This window comes from Artemia sp. Qi Xiang Cuo, chromosome 5 (assembly GCF_049724085.1).
Source record: "Artemia sp. Qi Xiang Cuo chromosome 5, ASM4972408v1, whole genome shotgun sequence".
NCBI classification, from domain to species: domain Eukaryota; kingdom Metazoa; phylum Arthropoda; class Branchiopoda; order Anostraca; family Artemiidae; genus Artemia; species Artemia sp. Qi Xiang Cuo.
The window spans coordinates 74934771-74959418 of NC_142798.1; the positions used below are offsets into that span (position 1 = coordinate 74934771).

Consider the following 24648-nt stretch of genomic DNA (forward strand, 5'->3'; position numbering starts at 1 on the left):
CTACTGCTCCCAAAAATCCCCGTATGTACCTATATATCAATAAATGCAATTTGATCGGTAGGGCCATATATTGGTAGTGAAAAATTTGCCTGGAGATTAACACAATTTGTGTGGTACTTAATTTCTTGTATATAGTAGGCTAACAAAGAACTAAAGCAATCGAATATATTTGAAAAAAAGTTATTGGCTATCTTAGCTAGCCACTCACTGAAAAAAAGTTAAAAAAAAATGTTGAAAAAACAGTTAGCCAGGACGAGTTTGAAACTGAGTTCAATTCACGAAAAAAAGAGCATAGATAGGAAACCGTTGTCCTTTTTTTCGTAAATGGAGCAAATTTTCTTAGGGTTATAGATTTAACTGAATAACTTCAAACTTAACGAATTTCGTGTCTTTGGATTTACCATTAAAAGTTGATACTTTTAATTTATCAATTGCTATCAAAACGGTTTTTTTAAGTTCTGGCTACTGTTAGGAAGAGTCGCTCCTTGTATTTCGTTTCTGCATAATTTATAATTGTAATTTATGGTGTGGCAAGCCCAACTGGATCAAAGCTCAGGCTTCAAAGGTCTCCACAACTCAGATGGTCTAGCTTGCAGAGTCAAACCAATGACCCCACCCCAAGCCAGGACTTAGCAACATCAATACTTGAACCGGCATCCTCATGGACACATAATTGCAAGTCCAGTGTGCCATCCAATTGGCTAGGTATGGTTTAAAAAGGGATTTCCCACCAGCGCTTTAATCAAGTAAAGAGCAGCTTTTGGTAGTGTCAAGTGCTTTGAACTCTTATCTTTCAAAGCTAAAGGAGAGCCTTTTAGCCATTGTACTGCAGGAACTTGCTTTATAATTGTTTAATATATACAAAGTAAACATAAAACCCAGCATTTCTCTTCCATTCTCTTCCATTTCTTAGCATTTTATGCTTGTAAGAATATGAACATAATCTTCAAAGTTACTAAGGTTACAACTTACACTTTTTTTTTTTTGTAATAAGAAGGGGTTCATCACCGCACAGAGCGTATAGTTAAGCTAATCACAAATGAAGTAGATTAAAGAATAACTTATATACCTCCCTCCATACTCTTTCCTATATTTACCATAGTGCTCACAGAAAAAAAAAATTATGTGCAAAAATACACTTTTTGACGCATCAAGCATCCTCTCCCCATACACGTAATAAATCACTAGCCCTACACCATGGTACCAAATGCCCAATTATACACTACCGTATAAAATTTTATTAAATGTGAAGTTAATCAACTTGGTTAAATGAAGGCTTCATAAGGAACGCAATAGCGCTGCCTAAGTCAAGAATGATGTTGACACAATGTATTATTTATTTTTTGGTTTGTTTTAGATCAGGACACTTCGTATAGAAAGAGTTGTCGTAGAAACTTCGAAAAGGGCTCATTCGATAGGAAATTGAGACGAATAGTACCCTTTTTAATGGTCAAAAATGATTGGAAGGCAAAAAGACCCCCCCCCCACTCCATCTCGCCCATAATTTCCCCAAACACATCCAATGAAAATTTTGAGATAACCATTTTGTTCGGCGTAGTTGAAAGGTCCAAATATTATGTCTTTGAGGATGAGTACCCCCCCCCCCCTCCCTCAGCCCTCAGGGCAAGATTTGTAAGTTATGCCCTAGGGGCATATAAGGCTTTTCTATAGAAAGGGTGGTCACATAAACTTCGGAGGGGGATCTATAGATTGGTAATCAAAAGTTCTAGTGCCCTTTTTAAGAGTCAAAGTGATCGGAGGGCAGCTACCCCCCACCGCCACAGACACACGCCGTATTTTCCCAAAATGTATCCAATAGAAATTTTGAGATAGCCACTTTATCCAAAATAGTCCAAAGATAATACGAAAAGACTTTTGGGGTTGAAACAAACCCCCAGAGCCTGAGGTCAAGGAGGGGCAACAACTGGAATTTCAACAGTTTCAACAAACACGGATTTTCCTTCATAGGTTTTGTTTTGGCCTCCTTTGGAAAATATATCCTCTAATGTTTTTACATACAAGGACCTAAGTATTCTTTCAATAAGACCAAAATTTGCAATGGCTCAAACACACGTAAATACATCAGAAATAATTACGGGCGTGGAGTCCCCTATTTTTAGCTCTCATGGTGAAGCCGAAAATCCAGAAATACTCAGAGTTGAAATTGTAAAGAGTATTCTTGATTATAGGTCATCCTTGTGACTTTCAACTCAATCAGAGGAAGAAATTAAAATCCTCCGAAACTTGAAAAAAGACAAAACACAGTAATTACGAGAGCGGACAAGGGAAACACAGTTGTAATTATGAATTCTGCAGATTATGAAATAAAAGTTAACACCCTTTTAATGGATAAAAATATTTACAAAGAAATAAAAATTGATCCCACGGAAAAATACACACAGTAGTTGAGAAAAGAACTAGGAATTTTAAAAGATAGTAGACTAATTACCCCTCAAATGTACAGCAAATTTTACCCCAAAGGTTGTTCAGCCGTAATGTTTTAGGGTCTGCCTAAAATCCATAAGAAAGATATTCCGTCATGTCCTATTGTAGCATGTTATAGTTCTCCAGCTACGGTTATAGGAAGTTTCTTAGCCACCATTTTTAAGCCTCTTTTAAGCACACAGAAATTCTATATAAAAAAACTCCATAGATCTTGTTGACAAGTTAAAAAATCAAAGTACAACAGAAAAAACTATTTTATCTAGTTTTGATGCAGTTTCTATGTACACTTCTTGTGATGTTCATAAATGTGAGCAGGCCTTAACCAAGACCTTAAGCCAAGACCAGATAGTCCAAGTAATTGAGAGGCAAATGTTTCAATGGCTGAGGCACGGGTAAATGGCAGGAGTATGAATGACTCTCTTATTGGACACATACTTGTCAGGTTAGTTTTTGGAAAGGCATACCTGCCTAGAGTCTTAAAAGAAAATTAGAGGAAAATTCAGCTTGGTCGGATTACAAAACTTTGGAAATTGATACGATAATGACCCTTCTTCGTCTTTGCAACAAGTTCTCCTCGTATTTTAAATTAAGAAAGATAATTTTCCTTCAAATCATGGGCCTATCCATGGGCACTGTCTTGTCTCCTTATTTGGAAAATTTTTACATGGATTTCATATAGTCTGCTTTGAATAGTTTCCACTTAAAACACTCTACCTGGTTTCCTTTCGTTGATGATATCCTTTCTATTTGGGAACATGGACAAGACTCTCTAAGCAATTTTTTGGCACATTTGAACTCTTTTGATTCGAATCTCCAGTTCACAATGGAACTCGAAGATTCAGGTAAGCTGCCTTTCTTGGACGTTTTGATTATAAAAACTGCTCCTAGCCTTGAATTTTCTATATACACGTTAGGCATGCACACCCGCTATACTTTACCCCCCCCCCCCCTATTTTGCAAATATATAGCCCAAATTTGTTTATAAAGTATTATATTTGTATCATACTTAGGTATATAGGTAGGGGCTATATCACACAAGTACCCTTTTTTTATACCTCTAAAATAAAACAAAAATTCCCGCAAAAGATATAGTTTTAGGTGTCTCATCCCTATTATGTCTAACAACACTGTAATAAATGAATTTTATATGGCGTTATGTTACATGCCGTTATATGTAATGATAAAATTTCTCTATTTAGAAAGTGAATAAATTTAGTTGAATTCAAAAGACGGTAGCTTCAAAAATCATTATCGTTGTCGTTCCCTCTTCACCAGGTTTTTTTAGCTTCTTCGTGCTTCTTCTAGGAAAAATCCAGCTGAATATTTTATCTAACCGATTTTAAGAAACGGATGATTGATAATCATTACTAAAAAAACATCGGTTTAGAGATGACAAGATTAAAATTTGACGCCAACCCTAGAGTTTGAATTTTTTTTCCACTGTAGTTAGATGTCATTTTAAAAATTAAAAATAAATAAATTTTTTACTTTCATAAAATAAATAAAATATAAAATAAAAAAAACTGTAGCGGGTAAAACTATTAAATCTGACATAGAAAAATTAAATAAAAATGGCCCTAATGTTTAAGCTTCACGTCTACCTTTAGACGATAAAAATGTTTCAGAGAATGAAAAGATTCGTTTTCATCGATCTGATTTTCTCTAACGCAGAAAATTTATTTACTTCCAATGAAATATTAATAAACCCCAAATTCCTGCAGCATAGAAAGAACTTCTTTGGTTTACGATTCAAAGGAATCTCAGTCTTACTGCGCCACGGTAAGTAATGAGAAGAACTGAACAAAATTAATATGACTAGAGAGTGGATTAGATAATGTGGGTTGTAGGGTATGGTAGGGGTTGTAGGGTATGGTAGGTATAGATTAGATAATGTGGGTTGTAGGAAATGGTAGGGGTTGTAGGGTATGGTAGGTACAGATTAGATAATATGGGTTTTAGGGTATGGTAGGGGTTGTAGGTTATGGTAGGTATAGATTAGATTATGTGGGTTGTGAGGTATGGTAGGGGTTGTAGGGTATGATAGGTATAGATTGCATAATGTGGGTTATAGGGAATAGTAGGGATTGTAGGGTATGGTAGGCATAGATTAGATAATATGGGTTGTAGGGTATGTAGGGTAATCCTAACTTTTCCTAAATTTCTTGGGACCTTTACAAGGTCAGCAAATTCTAAACACGTTTTATTGTGGCAAATGGAATGCATTTCATCTTACTGGAACCCCAGGAAAAACTTTATCTATAGTTGCTTTTTACCCCTTTAAGACATGTAGGCCCTAAAGCACTTCACCCAAATTTTGGGGGAAAATATTAACTTTTGAATGACTATGTACACTTTTAAGCATTAAGTTAAATAAATAGGTCCATAAAATTTGGTTTATTCTCACAAGAAAAAGAAGTTTTACTTAAATACTGGAAAATTATATACGCTTTAGGCTATTTAGGATACTGGTCTGCTGACATCATACCTTTTTAGTGCTAGGCCTGTAAAGTAAGCTTCCCTGTTTAACTGCAGCCCCGTTTTGGCAGTCTGGCTACAACCAAAAGATACTGAGATTAAAATTGTTCTTATATTATTCTAGGAGCTGCTGGAATTATTTGGTATATTTTTTGGTACTGGCTGTCATTTCAAAAACCATGTCTTCATCCCACAATATCTGCAAGAGAAAGACTGTACATTGAAGATTCACTAAAAGACGTCAATACGTCAACGCCTACATTGAGGACAACTCCCTGGAAGAAAATTTTCACTTCAATGCCTGTGTATGCCATCATTGTTGCAAACTTCTGTCGTTCCTGGACTTTTTATCTGCTGCTCACACAACAACCAACCTATTTCAAACAAGTCTTTCATTTCGAAATTGCTAAGGTAGGTCAAAATTAGCCACAGCTAGGTAGCAAAACTAAGTAAATACACTATAAAATAGGTGAAACTATAAAATAAAATTACTAGTGTCGAGTTTACTATTTAAAAAAGATTAAAAAGGATTGGAAAGCTCTTTGAGTGCATTCACAATGTAAGCTCTGATTTAAAAAATAGGGGCGTAAAGTTCTTAACGTACCACATATGTAAAATGTGCTATATGTGCTATATATGTGCTAAAGTCACAGCTGTTGCTATGTTGCAAACGGTATGTTTCAGACTGAACGTCAATGAATTAAAACTCAATGAATACGTTAAAGCTCAGTGAATTTTAAATGACGTAAAAGGGACATGTATGTTATCTCAGGGACATTTAATTAAATTTAGAAAGGGGTGCACATCACTTCTTTTTTTCGAGGGCAACTGCCAATTTTTACCCAAAATTCAAAGAAAGATGCAGCTAATGCAGCTCTAGGAAACTTTGTTTTCTTGCAGTATTTTGATGAAAAATGTCCACTGTATTTATCTGCAACTATCACAAGGGCTTCACTGAGGGTGGGGTATTCTTTTCTAGATTTTGAAAAATATCTTTTTCAGTATTTTCATTGAATCTTTTTTGGTATTTTGTTTGTGAAAAGAAACATTAACCCTATACCACTCTAGATTTTAAAAACCATATTTTTTGCCCATCCTCTAGATTTTTGTGAACTAACGCCACTGAACCAGTAATGTAACAGTTGGATAAAACAAGAACAAAACAATTCCTACAAAAGAGAACTTATTCAAGGCAGTAGCAAAAAGACTCCAATAAAACTAACTGAATAGTTGTCTACGTCATAAATTCATATTTAATCTTCTTAAAACAACTGCATGAAGTCATACAACGAGTACCCAAAGCCAACCGGAACGGAACCGAAAAGTTTCAATTAGCATGGGTGGTGAATTTCACACATTGATTTGTTAGCCCTACCCTCTTTTGTTTCCCGGCTGGGGGATCGAAGTGAACCTTCCAGGTTTTTTAAGGGGAATGGGGAAAGGGACCTTTACTTTTGTTTTTAGGGAAATAGGATAAAGTGTTAAGTCTTTGGTCATCACAAAATTTTTGGATATAATCTCATTCATACAGTAAAACTGTCAATACAGTAAGACATTTGTGATTCCCTATGGTTTTTATTGAATTAATTTCATAATCGGGTTTGGACTTGAAAATAGTTCACCTTGAACTTGGATTACATTATTTGACCTACATATTAATTGACCTACTACATATATATTTTGATTGGAATACTCGACCGTCCCTGGCTATGATAATTAGATTGTGCAATGACCGATCAAAATAGGAAAATTATTTTAAACCCATTACTGAACTTTGTCACGAGATCTATGCTTGATGGTGCGAAAATTGATCTGATTATCGGAAAAGCTGTAAGTTTTTTTCATCATGGTACTATTATCAGTGCTAAAGAGTTTCTGTATAAAGAGCTGAATATTCAGAGCCGGTGTGTGAAACATACAAAGGATGAAGATAATGTATTTGATATTTGTAAACAGTTAAATCAGGCGGCAAAGAATAATTTACCTCTTCCCACTTTTGTTATATTCTCACCTTCTGAAACCCCAACAATCGGGGGGCAGTCTCGGCTACTTTAGTCTCGAAAGTTAATGAACTCTCTCGGAAAATTGACGGCTTTTTAGAGAATGTGACGCATTCAGGTTCTGTTTGGCCTGCAATAATTGATACCAGTGCAACAATTAACCCTGCCCCAGCTCCTACGGTTGCGATTATTCTAAAAAACTGTCGAGCAAACCTGACTTCACCTAATGCTTACAATGACTTCGTTGATAAACTTTGCCCTAAGGCCGCAGGTGAAATAAGTGAACTCAAAAAATCGGCTTCGGAATTGAAACTTGTTGTTAAGTCAAAGCGTACAGCGAATAGAATTGACGAAAGTACTAAAAACAGTACCTCAGGCATCTCGGTGAGTGTGAAATCCCCACTGTTTATATGGATCCTGAAAGGTGTACCGATCAAATACAATGAGGATCAAGTAAAATCTCTTGTACCAAATTGCGTGAAAGTTTCACAGTGCGGAAAGTGCCGAGTGCTCAAGGTCTACTTTGAGTCAAAACAAAACCTGGATCAGTTCTTAAAAGTTTCTGTGAAAGTTGGCTACGAAAAGCTTTCTGCACAAATATTTGCATATCTCCCAAAACGTTGTTTCTCATGTCATAAGACTGGGCATCTGGCCTCGCAGTGCTCTAATCGGGCCCTCTGCTCTCACTGTGGATCATGCGATCACACCTCAAACAGTGCCTCTCCGTGTTCGGAAAAAAATGTTCTGTCTAGAATGTAAAGTTACCGGCCATACTTGTTACAGTGTAAAGTGTCCTAATAACAACAGTCAACGTGCAAAGCCCATGGTATGACATGGATGTGTCTACTACTACGCAAGCTGTACTTTCGTGGAATATTAATGGTGGACTTTTAGTCAAAATTCCTGTGATCAAAGGTTTGCTTTCAAATTGTGACGTATTGTGCTTGCAAGAGCATTTCTTTACGAGTCATAGTTTAGGCCTTCTGAAAATTGAAAATAATTTTAGTAGCTATTCGATGCCTGCTAAACGATCCGCTTCCAATGGCCGCCCTTCGGGTGGTATTGCGATGCTTGTTAGGACCTTGTGTCAGTCAAGTATTTTTTATTTATGTGATTTTTTTTCTTGCTGTCCGTGTAAAAGAGTATGTTATTGTAAACGTCTATCTCCCGACAGATTACCGTAATGACCGATCAGAATTTTTATTTACTTCTGCGTGTGAGAAACTAGGGTCTTGCCTTTCAAAGATTCGCCTGTTAGGTAAGTGTTGTATTATTATAGGAGATTTTAACTGTAATTTAAATGACACCTCCTTATTGCGTACTTCTATTTTGTCTGGTATTTTTGATGATTGGCTTAGGATATTGCCGAAAGATCTTAATTACACTTACACACACCATTCAAGTCACGTATCGAACCTTGACCATGCAGTTTCTTTTTATAAATCTCCAAGTGTCACCTGTTCACGTCGTTACTGATTTCCAACTATCAGACCACCTTCCAATATCTGCATCTATTTATTGTTCCTCTGCTCAGTCTACTCCCACTACACAACCACATCAGCCCCACGCCCAATTTTACAGGGATTGGGAAAATATCCAAGATGACCTTTTTGCTGCAGTAACTAATTCTGTCCTACAGAAAATTCATGTTCCGTTCCAGCTGCTAATGGAAAATCCGCAAGTTGATGCAAATGAAATACGGATTCTGCTAGATATCTATCTTGCACAAATTTGCCATGCTCTGCGATGCGCAGAAAAAGCCAGTATACCTCTTAAACGTATACGTCGGGGTGTCACAAAGCACTTGTCCAGTAATCCGAGCCTAGTTGAAGCTTGGAGAAAATCCAAATTTTGGTACCATTTGTGGCTCCAGTGCGACCGTCCTCACTCTGGCTGGGTTTCTAACATTCGTCTTTCTACCAAAAGAAAGTTTGCAAGAGAACTATGTATCCACATGAACCAAATAGTTGAAGAGACATCCCAGCAAGCTTCTCTGTCCCAACCTTCCTTCTGGAGAAATGTACCAAGAGATCCTCCTAGGGTCCACCTATCTGCTCAAGTTATTCCTGATTCCGAATGGAATTCATACTTCTCTGCTGAATTCTCCCCACCAGATGCCGCCCTACAGTCCGAATATGAAGATAAGCTTGATAAATTTTTGTCTAGGTGTCCAACCGACAATTGTGTTGTTTCAGCTGATTCTGTACTGCGAGCAATCCAACGCCTAGAGCGTAAGAAATCTTCTGACATCGATAAAATGAGCACTCTTCACATTCTGCATGGAAGCCAGCTCCTGGTAAACCATATTGCTCTTTTGATGCATATGATTGTCACGCAAGGATTTGTACCTTCTTCTTTCTCAATTGGAGATCTTACTCCGATTCCATAGAAAGGTAAACTCGCTACCCAGTGCTCGTCCTTCCACCCTATAACAGTGGCTACTACCTTCTGTAAGCTTTTTGAACTTCTGTTCATTGACCAACTGAACGCAAAATGCTATGTTCCACCTAACCAATTTGGATTCCAGCCAGGTCTCAGTTGTGCCCACGCTTTGCCGGTTGTCGCAAACGCATTGATCGATGCTGATGCATCAGGTGAAACTCTCGTGTTGGCTGGGCATGATGTTCGTAAAGCGTTCGACTCTCTCATTCACGTCGCTATGCTACTCCACACAGCAAAACGTGGAGTGAGTCCTTCATATATCAGAGCCCTTCGAGACATGTATTATCGTCTTAAAGTTCGCCTAATACTTCACCCATTAGCTAAAGTTGATGGCTCTCAAGTCTATGCACCAACCCCTAATATTTTTGTCAATGTTGAAAAAGGTACCCGTCAAGGTGCTGTTTCTCCCCCTTCACTCTTCAATAATGGAGTTCTTGATGCACAGTCAGCTGTTCCCACATCATTCATTTTTGCCGGTCTTGATTTATCTCTCGTATGTTATGCAGACGACATTCTGAATGTGAGCCGCACTATCCAGCGCATAAGCGAGATTTTTGCAACGCTACAATCTGAGTATGCAAAACTAGGTCTTCAGTTCAATGCTGAAAAGTCCGAAATTGTATTCTTCAACTGAAAGCAAGCGTCGGCTAGGGATATTCCTCTCGGAAATAGTAGGATTAAGCCAGTATATCATATCACCTACCTCGGTCTTCCCATTGGTTCGTCAGTAATGCACACGCGACAACTATTAATTGCTCACATTGAGCGTAGAGTTGGGTTATCATATGCTTCTTTTGTAACTAATAAGTTACGGTTCAACCGCCGTCTTCTTTCGAAAATTTTTAACTCTGTCGCTCTACCATCGCCGTTTTGGAAAATGCTCACAAATTCTGACAAGTCAAAAATTCGTTCAGTTTTCTTCCGGTTCGCAAAATATCTTTTACGTTTTCCCTCTTGGACGCGCAACTCTTATCTGATTGGAAAATTCAGCATTGCTGACCCCATTATAGCTTTGGAAAATTAAATTGGTGCTTATAATTCCCGTTTATTTAAGTTTAATCATCCCTGGTCGTCAATATTAACCCATTATTTAAGATTTATTTGTTGTGTTTTTTTTTTTTTTTTTTTTAAGTGTTTGTTTTCGCGTTTAATGTAATTGTTACAGTTTTTAAACTGATCGATTATTTAGTCTCTTTTCGTATGAGTCCAATTTCAGTGACGCTGGTTATTTTCAATTTTGCTGTCAATTTTTTGTGATAATATATTGAGTATATTACTAATAGTAGAGTTGTTTATTAATTATCGATTCTTTTAAGCATATTGCTTTAAGTAAAGTTGTAGAAGGATCCGTGATTGAATAATTTCCTTGTTTCTGGTATTTATGTATATCGGAGTAAATGAATCATTTGTTGAGAGTGATCTGAGTTCAAGACCAGCGGGCGCAAGTGTCGTTTAACTGTTTTTACCGTTTCTTGTCATATTTACACAAGTTAATATGATTATCTACAGTATATCTTTTCTAATCCACCTTTGATTGTTTGGTTTTTTTTTTGTTTTTTTTTTACCAATTACGGCTTGATGCAATTATCTTCAGATTATGTATGTTTGTCCAGTATTTAGGAGCCTAAAAAAAAGAAAAGAAACATGTCGCGTACTTACAGAGCAGTGTATAATTGTGTTTTTCTTTATCGTTTTTTGTAATTTTTTCTAAGTACTTATTTACATCTTAGCTCCAGCGTTCGTCAATACAAACCACATGTATAACTCCTAATTTTATGTGTTTTTCTTTTTCTTTTTTTTTTTTTTTTGCTTATTGCTCCGTCTTTTCCTTTTTTGTATGACGGGTTTTCGAATAAATAATAATAATACTGGTAATAACAACTTATTGCAGCAACAAGCTACTTGAGGCCAACACAGCTGCACACAATCCTCCTTTATCACAATCCATTCAAATTTTCATGCTTCACACCTCGTAATGAGTATAAAATTTCCTATAATTTTTTTTTTCTTTTGACTTAGTTCTACCTTATTCGGGACGATCTGATTTTCCTTTTTCTACTTTATATTAATCTTTCTTAATTTTAGTTGGTTAAAGTATAATTTTTACGTTTTTTTTTCTTCTTGAAAGAAATTAAGTATGCATTTCGTTTTAAAGAGTTGAAATAAAATATTACCATGGTTTAGTTTTCTTTTTTGATTTGCAATTGAGTTGATAATTTTTTTTTCTTCTGCTATAGTTATGTTGCTTTTGTCGTTTTGTTAATATATATTTTTTTAGTTTTTTCGTTTTCATATAAACTTTGTTTTTTTTTTAAGTTGTTCATAACGAACTTTTAAATAAATTATCAAATATTGACACTATTTTTCTGATTTTAGGCGGGAGCTCTATCAGCTCTTCCGCATCTTCTTATGACGATGGTAGTTCCCCTTGGAGGCCAACTTGCAGATTTTCTTCGCACCTCTGGTATTCTATCAACAACAAATGTTAGAAAACTCTTCAATTGCGGTGGGTTCGGGATGGAAGCAGTTTTTCTTCTCGTCGTAGCCTATTCTAGAAGCACAGCAGGTGGAATTTTTGCTTTGACTTTGGCTGTGGGCTTCAGTGGCTTCGCTATATCAGGTATTCTAAATTCTATAGCACTAATTAAGGATATCAACTAAGTAAAGGACTAAGAACGACCCATAGTAACCAGGAATTTAAAAATGCGTTCAAAAACAAATATCTGGTGAAAATAATGCCATTTATAGCTGATTCAGGAATGGTAAGAATTATTCCGATTGCTCTTAATAGTAACCTCTTACTAGGTTATAGCTACAACCACGAAAGTTCGTTGTAAAGACAAATATAACAGTAAATTCGAAAAATAGCCTGAAAACTTCAGAATGGCGTGGAATCGAAAAAAATATGTTATTAGAAAGGCAAAACAACGAAAAACCCTATTTGTATGTGTAGTCTTTTTTCTGACGTGTCTTTTTTTTCTCTTGACCACTTGTGAGGCACTGGAACATCTTACAGAGCTGCTTAAGAACTTATCTAGGAGCGAATAGTTATATCTACCTGCTTATAAATACAAAAACCATTAAGCCAAAAGTTTGCAGTTTTTGACCAAAAGAATCATCTTCATATGCACGATGATGCCAAATTTGGAATTATTTAATGCTCCCCACAAAGAGGAGCAAAGGGACCCTTCCCCCCATTTGTGTCTGATCATTCAGTTGAAAAGAATCCTATAGTTGCAGTGTGAAGTGGCGTAATTTTAACATTTCTTTTCAATTAAAAACGAATTAAAAATATTAATTAATGAATAAAACTTTTAATAAGACAGTGAAAAGAAATTATGCAAATAAAAATGATAAAAGTCTGAATATATCGTCTTTAAATCCGGAAGCCTTTATCAACGGAGAAAAAATAACTGAAACAAACCTAGAAAATTCTAAGAAAAAAGCAAACCAACGCAAAACACAACAAACGATCAGCCAATTCGTTGAATTTTTTTACTCTCCGTGACAATGTCATGCAAATTCCTTACGGTGTTAGGCCACTTTTGGTTGAACAACTGACACGCGCACCTTCTCCACCCCACATTGCTGTAAGCTTATCGCCTGGCCAACTCCAAAGAGATCTATAAGGATATTAAGTCTTTTTCATATTATTATTTTTGCCGAATATGGAGAGTCCACCCTTCCTCTTTCCCTCTTTCTAGATAAGACTTTCTATGATGGAATCATCTTGACTTTGAGTTTGTTTCCAAGTCATCTTATAAGCTACTCTTTCATGATGTAAATACCAAGTTTTAACTTGATATTTAATGATATTTAACGTCTATAGCTTGATATTTAAAATAATATTTAATATTTATAAATTCGATATTTTACTTGATATTTAATATTTATAACTTAATATTTAAATTTATATTTAATATTTATAAATTCAGTGTTTAAGTTGATATTTAATGATATTTAATATTTATAACTTGGTCTTTAAATTTATATTCAATATTTATAAATTCAATATTTAAGTTGATATTTAATGATATTTAATATTTATAAATCCGACACTAAAACTCAAATTTGAAATAATCTAAAGGAAAGCTTTGATTATAAACTGAAGCACTTACCACTTTGTATTATCTCTATCTCTTATCTCTTTTATCTCTTATCTCTTTTATCTCTTATCTCTTTTATCTCTTATCTCTTATCTCTGTATTATCTCTTATCTCTATTTGCTATCTTTTTCAGGCTACAATGTGAACCATTTGGACATAGCTCCAAGATATGCCAGTATTCTTATGGGTATTTCCAACGGTGTAGGAACCCTCTCAGGAATGCTTTGCCCCATAGTGTCCGACAACATTGCTGTTCACGGAGTAAGTTCACTTGGATAATAAGAATCGGATTGTTTTCTTGGAATATTTATATTTTATATGTTTGTAAATTAATTAATAGCATTCAAATTGACACTTAATATTATATCAAAATAAGAGCTGTAGTATAATTATTCCTTAAATTAAGTATAATGTAACACTCATTCTCATTCTACCACATTAATCAATAACAACTATTGAATTTGTATAGCATTACTCTGTCTAATTATTGAACATAAAGAATTACTGTCTCTATAAAAAAAAATCGCAATTGTATTGTTATTAAGCCGACCAAGTAGTATTACAACTAAATGCTGGCTATTTCAACCAAAAAATCTTCGATACTACGGCGCTATCTATATTATGTTCAATTCAGAAATGTTTCCCGAAAAAGAAGTTTTTCAAAGGAAAAAAAGAGTAATATTAAAATCTACAACGAGCATAATTAAACTTATGCAATAATTAAAGCACAGAACAAGCAAAAATTCTGTTAATGAAAGATTACACTACAGAATAAATAAAAAACCATACCGAGTAACCACGTTAAACAAACAGAGAGCTTCACACACAAGAAAAATCCATTCATAACTTTACATCAAACAGTTCGTGGTAGCGAACTGTAAGTAAGGAGCGACCCGGCTCAATAGTAGCCGAAACTCTAAAAAAAGAAATTTTGACACAGATACATCAAAAGAATCAGATTTTTATGCTGATTTCAAATATGTAAAGAGCGAGGCGTTGATGAGGTGACAGCCCCTTTCACATATGGAATAATTTCTGTTTGTTTTAAGTTTTAATGCCGCTTCTTACTTTCAGTTAAAAAAAATGTTTTTTTTTATTTAATTACATTGAAGGCGCAAGGGTCTTTACTAAGGGAACACTCGAGCATTGCCTCTGACTACTCTAAATAGGGGCAGCTGCACATAAGTAAGGGTAGGTGAAAATAATTTCACCTCCGGTCTATAGAATAAGTCTCGGTACTTGTATGTTCATTCATTGATGCCTTGTAGAACCAGTTTTTTCGTTAGTTCCCTTCAGCGTAGCGTGAGACAAGACAAAAAGAAGTGACAAAATAGATGGAAAATATATGATTAGGGCTGTATATTTGCCTATTGAGTGGGGGGGGGGGTATAGTATTTGGACAGTTTGAAATTAGAAAACAATTCTTACTACATAATATGCAGAATAATTGTACCCAACACATTAGGCATGCAGACCTGCTTCTTATCGTCCCCCCCCCCTAATGTGCAAATCTATAGCCCAAATTTATTTTCTAAATTATTCTATTTTTATCTTACTTTGGTATATTTCATTAGGATTGAGCGTCAAAGAAATAAATATCTATATACACAAAGTACTATCCAAAAACAAGCATTTGACAGGGAAGGGTCGTTCTATTTGACCAAGAAAACTGTTCAACTAGATTAATCATTTACCTAGACATTTATAGCCTTTTGGGGGAGGGGCACCTATCTAAATATAAAGTAACTACATGCAAATAAGATATAAAATATAAAAATTATAGATCTCAGGACAAGAAAACTTTGATTTTCATGAGCTACCTAAATAAAACTTCTTTTCCCAGCATTCATTCTCTGTAAGTCGCTAGGATTCCTTCTGCTTTGAACCTAAATACCAACAAGAAACCGCTATGAATAAAATTTTCCGCTGTAAAGTTGTAATATTTAATATTTATTCGTAGTGAAGCTCTTATTAATCGAAAAAATGAAATAAACTGTCGCATGTCCATGTGCAATTAAATTGATTTACAGTTTTCTTGTAACTCAAAATTGTGCCGAAACAAGTTTTTTAGCCCAAATTGCCATATTTAAGATAATTTTCATCTATTCTTTAGTTTTCTTTCATATTTGACCTATAACTGACGATTGATAGCAGAATATTATTCACTAGAATTTTTTTTTGTTGATCTAAAAAATTTGAGTTGTAGATTTTCTTCACGTCTGACAATGAGGTATTAGTTGACCACGGGGTTTTACACTAGTTTAACAAGGAACGCAGTAAAGGAACATGTAAGCTACTGGACCCTTACCCTTTATATATAAAATCATAACTAGTAATTAAAGCATATTATGCTTAAAGTTATGTCAAAGTAAAATAAAAATTATGTCAAAGTTAAATTTATACATAATTAAGTCTAAAAGCCAATGCACAAACAATTTTGCTGGTCTATGTAATAATAGCTTACATAACTATCTAGTTGCATTGTTTATCGATCGGGTCTTTCAAACAGTTCGTGGTAAAAAACTATAAGTAAGGAGCGACCCGGCTCAAAAGTAACCAAAACTCTAAAATCATAATTTTTGATACAAATAGATACATCAACAGAATCGGATTTTTGTGCTGATTTTAAATATATAAGTTTCCTTAGGTTTATTTCAACCCATCAGAAGTTAAGAGCCTGAGAAAATTTGCCTTGTTTTCCAAAAAGAGAGGAAATACCCACTAAAAGCCAGAGAATCTTAATGAAAATCACACAATCAGATTCAACGTATCAGAGAACCCTACTGTAGAGGTTTCAAGCTCCTATCCTAGAGGTTTCAAGCTGTAATCCTAAGGGGATTACATGGGAGGAACTTTCCATGGAGGTATTTTTCATGGGAGAAGAGAATTTCCAAGAAGGGGCGTTGTATTTCCCAGCATTATTTAAAAAACAATCAGAAATTAAAAAAAAACAAGTTTTTTCAGCTGAAACTAAGAAGCTACATTAAAACTTAAAACGAACAGAAATTATTATTTATATGAGGGGTTTGCCCCCTTGTTAATAAGTATAGTAAGTATGTATGTCAGCACTAGACCGTTAAGGTCCAAACCGGCAGTGCTGATCTCCGTTTCGTCGCCCTTCAGCCAGCAAGTGCAATGGGGGGCTGGGGCTAGCCATCCTGTGTTTCCCTTGTCAATACCATCCCTTGTCAATATCTCGCTCTTTACCCGCTCTTTTCAAAAGAGCTATTTATTCTAATTAAACGGCCTTTGTTATTCAGAGGTAATTCTTTTAGAATTAGAACAAAATTCAAACTTTAGCGTAAAGAGCGCAGTATTGATGAGGGGAAGACCTCCCTCATATCAAACAGTTCGTGGTAATGAACTGTAAGTAAGGAGCGACCCGGCTCAATAGTAACTGAAACTCTAAAAAACGGACTTTTGATATCGATAAATACATCAAAAAGTTCGGAATATTTGCTGATTTTAAATATATTTGTTTCATTAAGTGTAGTCCTAGCCATCAAAAGTTACAAGAAAATTTGAGAAAATTTGCCTTATTTTTGAAAAAGGAGGAAACACCCTCTAAAAGACATAGAATCTTAATGTAAACCACAACATGAGATACAGCGTATCAGAAAACCCTATTGCAGAGGTTTCAAGCACCTATCTGCAAAAATGCGGACTGTTGTATTTGACATGCGGACTGTTGTATTAACTTGTTGAGGGTTACGTGGGAGGATCTTTCCATGGAGGAATTTTTCATGGGGGGAAGAGAAATTCTTATGAAGGGGACGCCGGACTTCCCAGCAAAATTTAAAAAAATTATCAGAAATTAAATAAAAAATAAGTTTTTTCGACTGAAAATAAGGAGCAACATTAAAACTTAAAACGAACAGAAATTATTACGTATATGAGGGAGTTCGATTCCTCGTCAATGCCTCGCTCTTTATGCTAAAGTTTTTTTTTGTACTTTCAAAAGGACTCTTTATTCTAATTAAACGGATTTGTAATTCAGGGGTCATTCTTAAAGAATTGGAAAAACAAATTTGAACTTTAGCGTATAGAACGAGGTATTGACGGGGTGTCGAACCCTCTCATATACGTAATAATTTCTGTTTGTTTGAAGTTTTAATGTTGCTCCTTACTTTCAGTCGAAAAAACTTGTTTTGTTTTAATTTAATTCAAATAGGAGGCAAAACTTTTTATTAGCTTGAAAATATTTTCCCACAAAATCAGGGCTTTGGAAATAAGAAAATTTCAAAATAATCCATTGAATATTAAGATATTTCAATTGATTTGACAAATACTATGATCATATGAATTATAAACAAGGCCGTATCCAGGGGGGCTCAGGGTTTGACCCTCCCCCTTCACGTCAAAAGTTTGGGTCCAACCCGTAAAAACGTGACAAAAAACAACAATATAAACAAATGTTGATGCTTTTATAGGTTGTTGTAACCCCCCCCCCCCCCCCCAACAAAAATCCTGGATACGCCCTTGATAACAAAAATTGTAAAAAAAAATATTGAACGTCAAGGAAAACTCTTGTACACTTAGTTTATAATGTTGCAGGATATGCTGCGACATTTATGACTGAGTTGGAGGGGGGAGCACAAAATAAAAAAAATAGGTCAGTTATATGCAATATAAGAGATTATAGAAAAGGTCGTTGAAATCTCGACACTTCACATGTGATAGTCATGGTGTCCAACCTTCCCCTCTCTCCTTCTAATGCCTGGTCATCTCCTCTATCTCCTCTAAGGCCTGGTCATTTGATAGATTATGCAACTTCTTCGTAAGCTTATTTTACGCAGTCTTACGAAAGCTTCGCAAGATTATTAATTTAATTTTTCTAGCTATAACATAAATAACATTTGCTATAATTAATATTGTATTACATTAGAAATGAAGTGCCAATTTTTATAAAAACAATTTTTCGTGGACAAAATAGCTGTTTTACCACCATCTATAGATTTTCCAATCTTATGATGACAATAATTTATTTTCCAGGCTGTGGAAGAATGGCAAACTGTGTTCGTGATAGCTGGAGTGATTCACTTTTTAGGGGTCATTTTTTATGCAATCTTCGCTTCTGGAGAGCTGCAGCCTTGGGCAGAACGTATTGAGGGTGAAACTGTCAAAATTCCTCTAAATAAAGAAAACGGCTTGCAGAAGCAGGTAAACTGTTATTATTAGCTATATTACTAACCAGGGTTGTCGTTTTCAAAATTTCGTCGGTTGAGAGTCAAGATTGTGATTGTTTACATCTGCTTTGTCATATTTACCACTATTAAGGAGTCAGTAAAAGGTTTTTTTCTTCTTTTTCTTAGTTTTGTCCAACAGGGTAATTCATATTTCTACCAGATTGGTAAAAATTGGTAAAAAAAAAAACACACATTCAATTTAGTTTCTTTTGTAGCTTTGACCTTAGCAACTGATCACATACTATAGTGTCACTCATTTTTAGTCATTAAAATGGCTCTTGGGTAGTTTTTGGTATTTTGTTCAATTTTCAAGGTTAGATTCACTTAAAGCATTACCGCTTTTCTATTCTTATCGATAGAAGGGGCAAAAGTTTAGTTCTTCGGATATCTGATACATTTTTTCTTATCAGGTATCTTCTTAGGCACCCATTGAGCGAAACATCATACATCATATTCTAGGCCATGAGTCAATGCAGGTATTTCTCACCTTTGAAGTCCTCCAAATTGAATAATAGAATGTTCTTATAACATTCTTCTGTTAGGACCTTATCCGTTGGGATATTTTCTTTAACATAAAGTGCTTGCACGTCGAAAAACTACATGTTTCTTGAATTTCCTATTGTACTATTTTTTTTATTTCATAATCATTACCATTGATCGGTATTATGATTCTATAAGAAAAGCTATTTCGATTTATAAAATTTAATGTTGCACTTCATCGTTTTTTATCATACTTGAACATATTATATTTGATATTTCATTTATAGATATACCGATCACTACATTATTATAATAAAAAATGTTATAATAAAAAATGTCACTTCAAAAACGATGCCACATTCAATTTACTTTCTCTTCCCTATTGAATTTCCTATTGAATTTCCCTATTCAATTTACTTTCTAATTTCCAATTGAATAAGCATTTTTTTAAGAGAACAAAACAGGTTAATTTAATGGATAATTCGTGAGAAATAGACGATGGCCATTACGTAATAAATATTTATTTGTTCCATATATAAATGAATATATCAATATTCATATATATATAGATGAATATATCAATTCAATATACTCGGAGTCAATTACACCGAACATTGTACCAACTGAAAAAATAAAAATACACAGACATAGTAATAGTCATAGCAGATATATTTTTGACAATTTCAACTATTGCCGAGAGGCCCTAGGAAATGGTGTTAAATGGAAACAAAAACTAAACCCTTTCAATCAACATAACTGAAAACCCTAAGAACTATAGATCTATAGAATTACAAACCCCAAGAATTCCTTGGGTAACAAGGAAGATTGTCCGCTCAGATTTCACTCACTTCGGAAATTTAAATAATTATTGTCAAGACATTCCATCAAAAAAAAAAGATTGTATAAAATTAAGAAAACAGTTTTTATGTAAATATATATATTTTTATTAATATTTATAAGGTTTATATACATTATAAAGTTATAACAAAATATCCATAGCCAGGTACTGCGCTCGGAATATCTCTGGACCATTTACGTTGACAAAGATTACGACGTTTCAACTATTCCCAACCTAATTAGCGGTGTTTCCCAAGCCAAGAGCTTTGGAAATTCCTCAGTTGTTCAGCTCACGTTCACTACTAAGATTGACTTCGATCAGGCTCTCAAGTTTGGAATCAAAGTGGAATACACCATGTTTTCTGTGTCAAAGCCCCTTGTAAAGCCGCTGTAGTGCTATAAATGTCAAGGTTTTGGTCATCATGCAAACCAATGTCAGAAGGAAACTAAATGTAGAAAGTGTGCTTGTGATCATAGCTACTCCGAGTGCACCTCAGATGTGCTCAAGTGCGCCAACTGCGGATCCAACCATGCAAGTAACAGCTTTCGGGACCCAAACCTAAAAAAAGCAGCTCGTGGTACAATTCCAGACCAAGTTGCGCCGAAGAACATAAATAGTAAACCGACTAGATAAATGGCGAAGTACGTTTGTTCTGTCAAAACATAAACGGTGCTAGAGAAAAATTAGACACATTTCAAATAGTGTATGGTGCTTTCGATATAATTTGTGTTAATGAGCATCTGCTTAATGAAAATAATAGCACAAGACTGATTACTTCTTCTGATCATCAGTATTTTATCTACTCAGCTAAAAGTACTGGGGGTCGACCCTCAGGGGGCTAAATGATAGCTGTTAGAAAAAAGGGTAGTTGTAATCTATTTGGGTCTAATGATGTATGTCTTGCGGTGGAATTTAGTGGTTTTATTGCTGTTTGTGTTTATATGCCTACAAATTATAGGAATGACAGACCGAGTGAGAAGTTTGCGTCTGCCTGCTCGTCATTGTCGAAATTACTTAAAAGAATAGCTCTTACCCGTAGATTTTGTGTTATTATGGGTGATTTTAATACGGACATTAATGATAATACCATTGGTCGCTCACAAATGTTAAATGCTACATTGCCGCAAAATTTCTATTGTCTACAGAAAAATAGATCGTTTACCTATGTACATAATAGTGGTAGCACTTCTGATCTCGATTTCGTGTTTACTGATATGGGGGATCTCCAGCAGCAAACAGTTAATGTTTCTGACGACTTTCTTTTAAGTGACCATTTGCATCTTGAGTTTCATTTACCACTCAGTTCTTTTGAGACATATGGTCCCTCTAGACCCAAGTGGTTCACTAAACAGAACTGGAGTCGTATTGATATATTTACTTACCAGATGCTACTTGATTCGTACTTAGATAACATAAGGGTTCCGTTTCATTTGCTCTCGCGGGTAAAATCTGACTGGCTTCTCAATTTGAGTTGTTATTTGCTTAAACTGGTGCATAGTATGGAAATGGCTGCATCCGTTGCAGTTCCGTCGAAAAAAGTAAAGCTGAATACCCGTAAGAGAGGCTGGTCAGAATTTCCTGGTTTGAAGGTTGACAAGTCTCGCCATGTGTTTTGGACACAACTCTGGGTTGACTGTGAAAGACCAGGATCAGGGTGGGTTTTCAAAATTATGAAGTCGAGTAAACACCAATATCAAAAGAAGGTGAAATCTTGGAAAAGAAGTCGGGTTAAGGAGCTATCGCGGGAAATAAAAAATAATCCTCGTCATCTATAGCAAGAAGTGTCTAAACTCATCCGTTCTTCTTCGTCACCGCCTGATAGCATTGAAATAAAAAGATGGTTTGAATATTTTTCTTCAATGTTTGCAGCTGATCCTCCATTATTTGAAAGTAATTTCCGAGACATTCTGATGCATCATTTTGATTGACTAAACCCATACAGTAACTGGCTTACTATTACCCCGTCGTGTGTTAGATCTTTTTTTCGTCCTCTTCCTTTATGGAAGTCGCCTGGAGCAGATGGTATTCAGCCGGAACATCTGATGCATGGTATCCCTAAACTGTTTAGCCACATAGCTTTATTGTTCCAAGCTATAGTATCACAACAGTCTGTCCCACAATGTTTGTGCCAGGGGGTCGTTACCTGCGTTCATAAGACGGGGTAAAACCTTAAAGATTGTTCTTCGTACAGGCCCATCACTATTTATTCAGTTCTAGCAAAGTTACTGGAGAAGATACTGTGCCCTATAGTGGCAGCACGAGCGGATACGGGTGACAATCAGTTCGGTTTCCGGTCCGGTCTTGTTGTTCAGAATGCAAATGCAACTTTTATTTCAATTGTTGAAAAGTTTAAGAAACAAAAAACTCCGTTATTTGTCTGTGCAATATACATATCAAAGGTGTTTGATTCTGTCTTACATTTGCAAGCAGTCTTGTCACTACTAAGGGCAGGAGTTGATCCCTTTTTTTGTAATTGTCTGTGGCAATGGTATCGAAAATCTAAAGTAAGAATTCGGTCTGCCGGACAGCTTTCTGGACCTATAGATATACTTAGGGGTGTTAAACAAGGCTCAGTAATCAGCCCTGTGATATTTAACAATGCAATACGTTCTGAAACAAAATCGATAGAAGATTTTTTGATAGATGATGGAATTTATGCTAGTCATCTATCTTATGCAGATGATTTACTTCTGATAATTGGTAATTTAGAATCTTTACAAAAAGCTGTTAATGCCGTGTCGTCTGTACTTGGTTATATTGAGCTAGCATTATAGCCGTCTAAGACTGAATCTTTCATTTTGAATGAGGAAACGTAGTCAAATTGTGTTGGTGTTGTTTGTGAGAAGATAGTTCTCCAAAAGGATAAGTTTGAATATGTCGGACTCCGGTATGGGAATTCTATCAAAGCTACTAAAAATCTATCTATTGCAGCACTTAAAGAAAAACTGCGAAAAACTTACGGTATGCTAGCACGAACTAAAGGTCAATTGGACAAAATTACGCTCGGTCGTCTCTGTAACGCCATGTTCGCGCCACATGTCTTTTTTTTTTAACCCCTTTATGGAATTGCTTTAGTAAAACCTAACGTAACCAAATTCGTTCAATTTTTTTTGGTATTGTAAATATTTATTGGGAATTCCCATATGGTTCAGAAACTCTTATGTTTCGCAGAAGTATTATATTTTTGAGTTAAGTAAGAAAATGGATGAGTTGTATACCCGTTTCAAAAGTCGAAATAGAACAATACACGACTTTCCATTGGCTAGTCTTGTGCATTAAAATCCTGATTTTGATTTCGTTTGTTTTCTCTTTTCCATAGCTATCGCAATTTAATTTTGTTTTGTAGCGTTATGTGATTTTTTTCTTTATTTTTTTCTTTCGTTTGTATAATTCCTTCGAGCATTTACATGTATTTGTATGAAGGGTTGAAATAAAATTATTATTATTATTATTATTATTGACTGAATACTTCGTTTTAAAAGTTAAATTTAACATTGCAAACCTCCGTAAATCTCTTGCTTTAAATATTAGACTATGAGTATTGTTTTTTGCATTTTTAAAAGGTCCCTTACACGTTCTCTTCCTGCACTAGAGTTGGGCCTAATAATTGAAGGACTTGATATTTGAGGGTTCAATATATTGTCGTGGTTTCTTCTACCTAGATGGGTATGATTACAACATATCAAATCTAAATCAATTTGCTCTAAAATTTTATTCTAATCTCTATAAAATGACTCATTGGGCTCATCCCGACTCAATCTGTCCATATCTAGTTGCTCTAAATTTTCATCTGTTTCTCTATGACATTTGTCAATAAGATCGTCCCGAGTCAAATCTTGAGGGTTCCAGATGCTTTCTATCGCATTCAATATAGCATCCATGGCTACAGGATCAACATAACCAGAGGTCTGTATCTCACTCATATCTCCACCCAAATTGATTTGGGGTCTTACTGGTTATGGTGTTTTTAGTTCAACTGTTCTTATTTTCGTTGCTCTTGTCTATAGTGAAGAATTTATGGTTGTTTAAAGTAATAAATATCGTGTTGTTCAACATGCATATTCTTCTGCTGTCTATGCAGATGAAAGAAGTATTTCTTTGTTTGTAGAGTCTTTGTGTATTTTTCATTATTTTTTTCACATGTTTTATGAACAAGAATATGGTGTTTTCATAAATTGTGTGAACAACAATATTTTTTGTTACCAAAACAAGCATATGAAATAAGACATAAACCCTATTGTATTTTGTTGAATGAAAACAATTGTAATCTTTAGTTTTTTCAAATATTATCACACATGGTTAAGATAGATTAGACATATATCCTAGTTTTTTTTCATGAAATAAAAAGGTCATGCTGCCTAAGTAAAGAGGAAGTGTTTTTTTCACTAAGGTACTTTATAGGAAAGAATTTTTCGGAATGGTCTCATTTGGTTGGAAACTGAAAGTTTTAGTGCCCTTTCCTAAGATTCAAAAAATGATTGAAGGGCGTCAGCTCTCCTCCCATGCAATTTTTCGCCGGAAGTATAAATTATGTTCTGGTGTCTAAGGGTACGGGGGGCTGTCAGTCGTACTCCTCTTAGGTTCTGTTCGTTGTGAGTTTGACTCGGGTATTTAAATCCTTCAATTATGGTATTATTAATAGAAGTTTTCTGCGAAAATAAATTTGTGATATTATG

The 24648-nt window shown here is 35.1% G+C and overlaps 1 protein-coding gene across 1 annotated transcript in view; it reads left to right on the forward strand.

Annotated features, from left to right (window-relative positions):
• Positions 1-24648, forward strand: part of LOC148952515 (vesicular glutamate transporter 1-like) — a 282421-nt gene that overhangs the window by 234401 nt on the left and 23372 nt on the right. Inside the window, exons 9-12 of the mRNA XM_089089939.1 lie at positions 5045-5331; positions 11739-11982; positions 13602-13729; positions 18461-18628. Coding sequence (XP_088946065.1) covers positions 5045-5331; positions 11739-11982; positions 13602-13729; positions 18461-18628 — 827 coding nt within the window. The remainder of the gene's footprint in view (positions 1-5044; positions 5332-11738; positions 11983-13601; positions 13730-18460; positions 18629-24648) is intronic.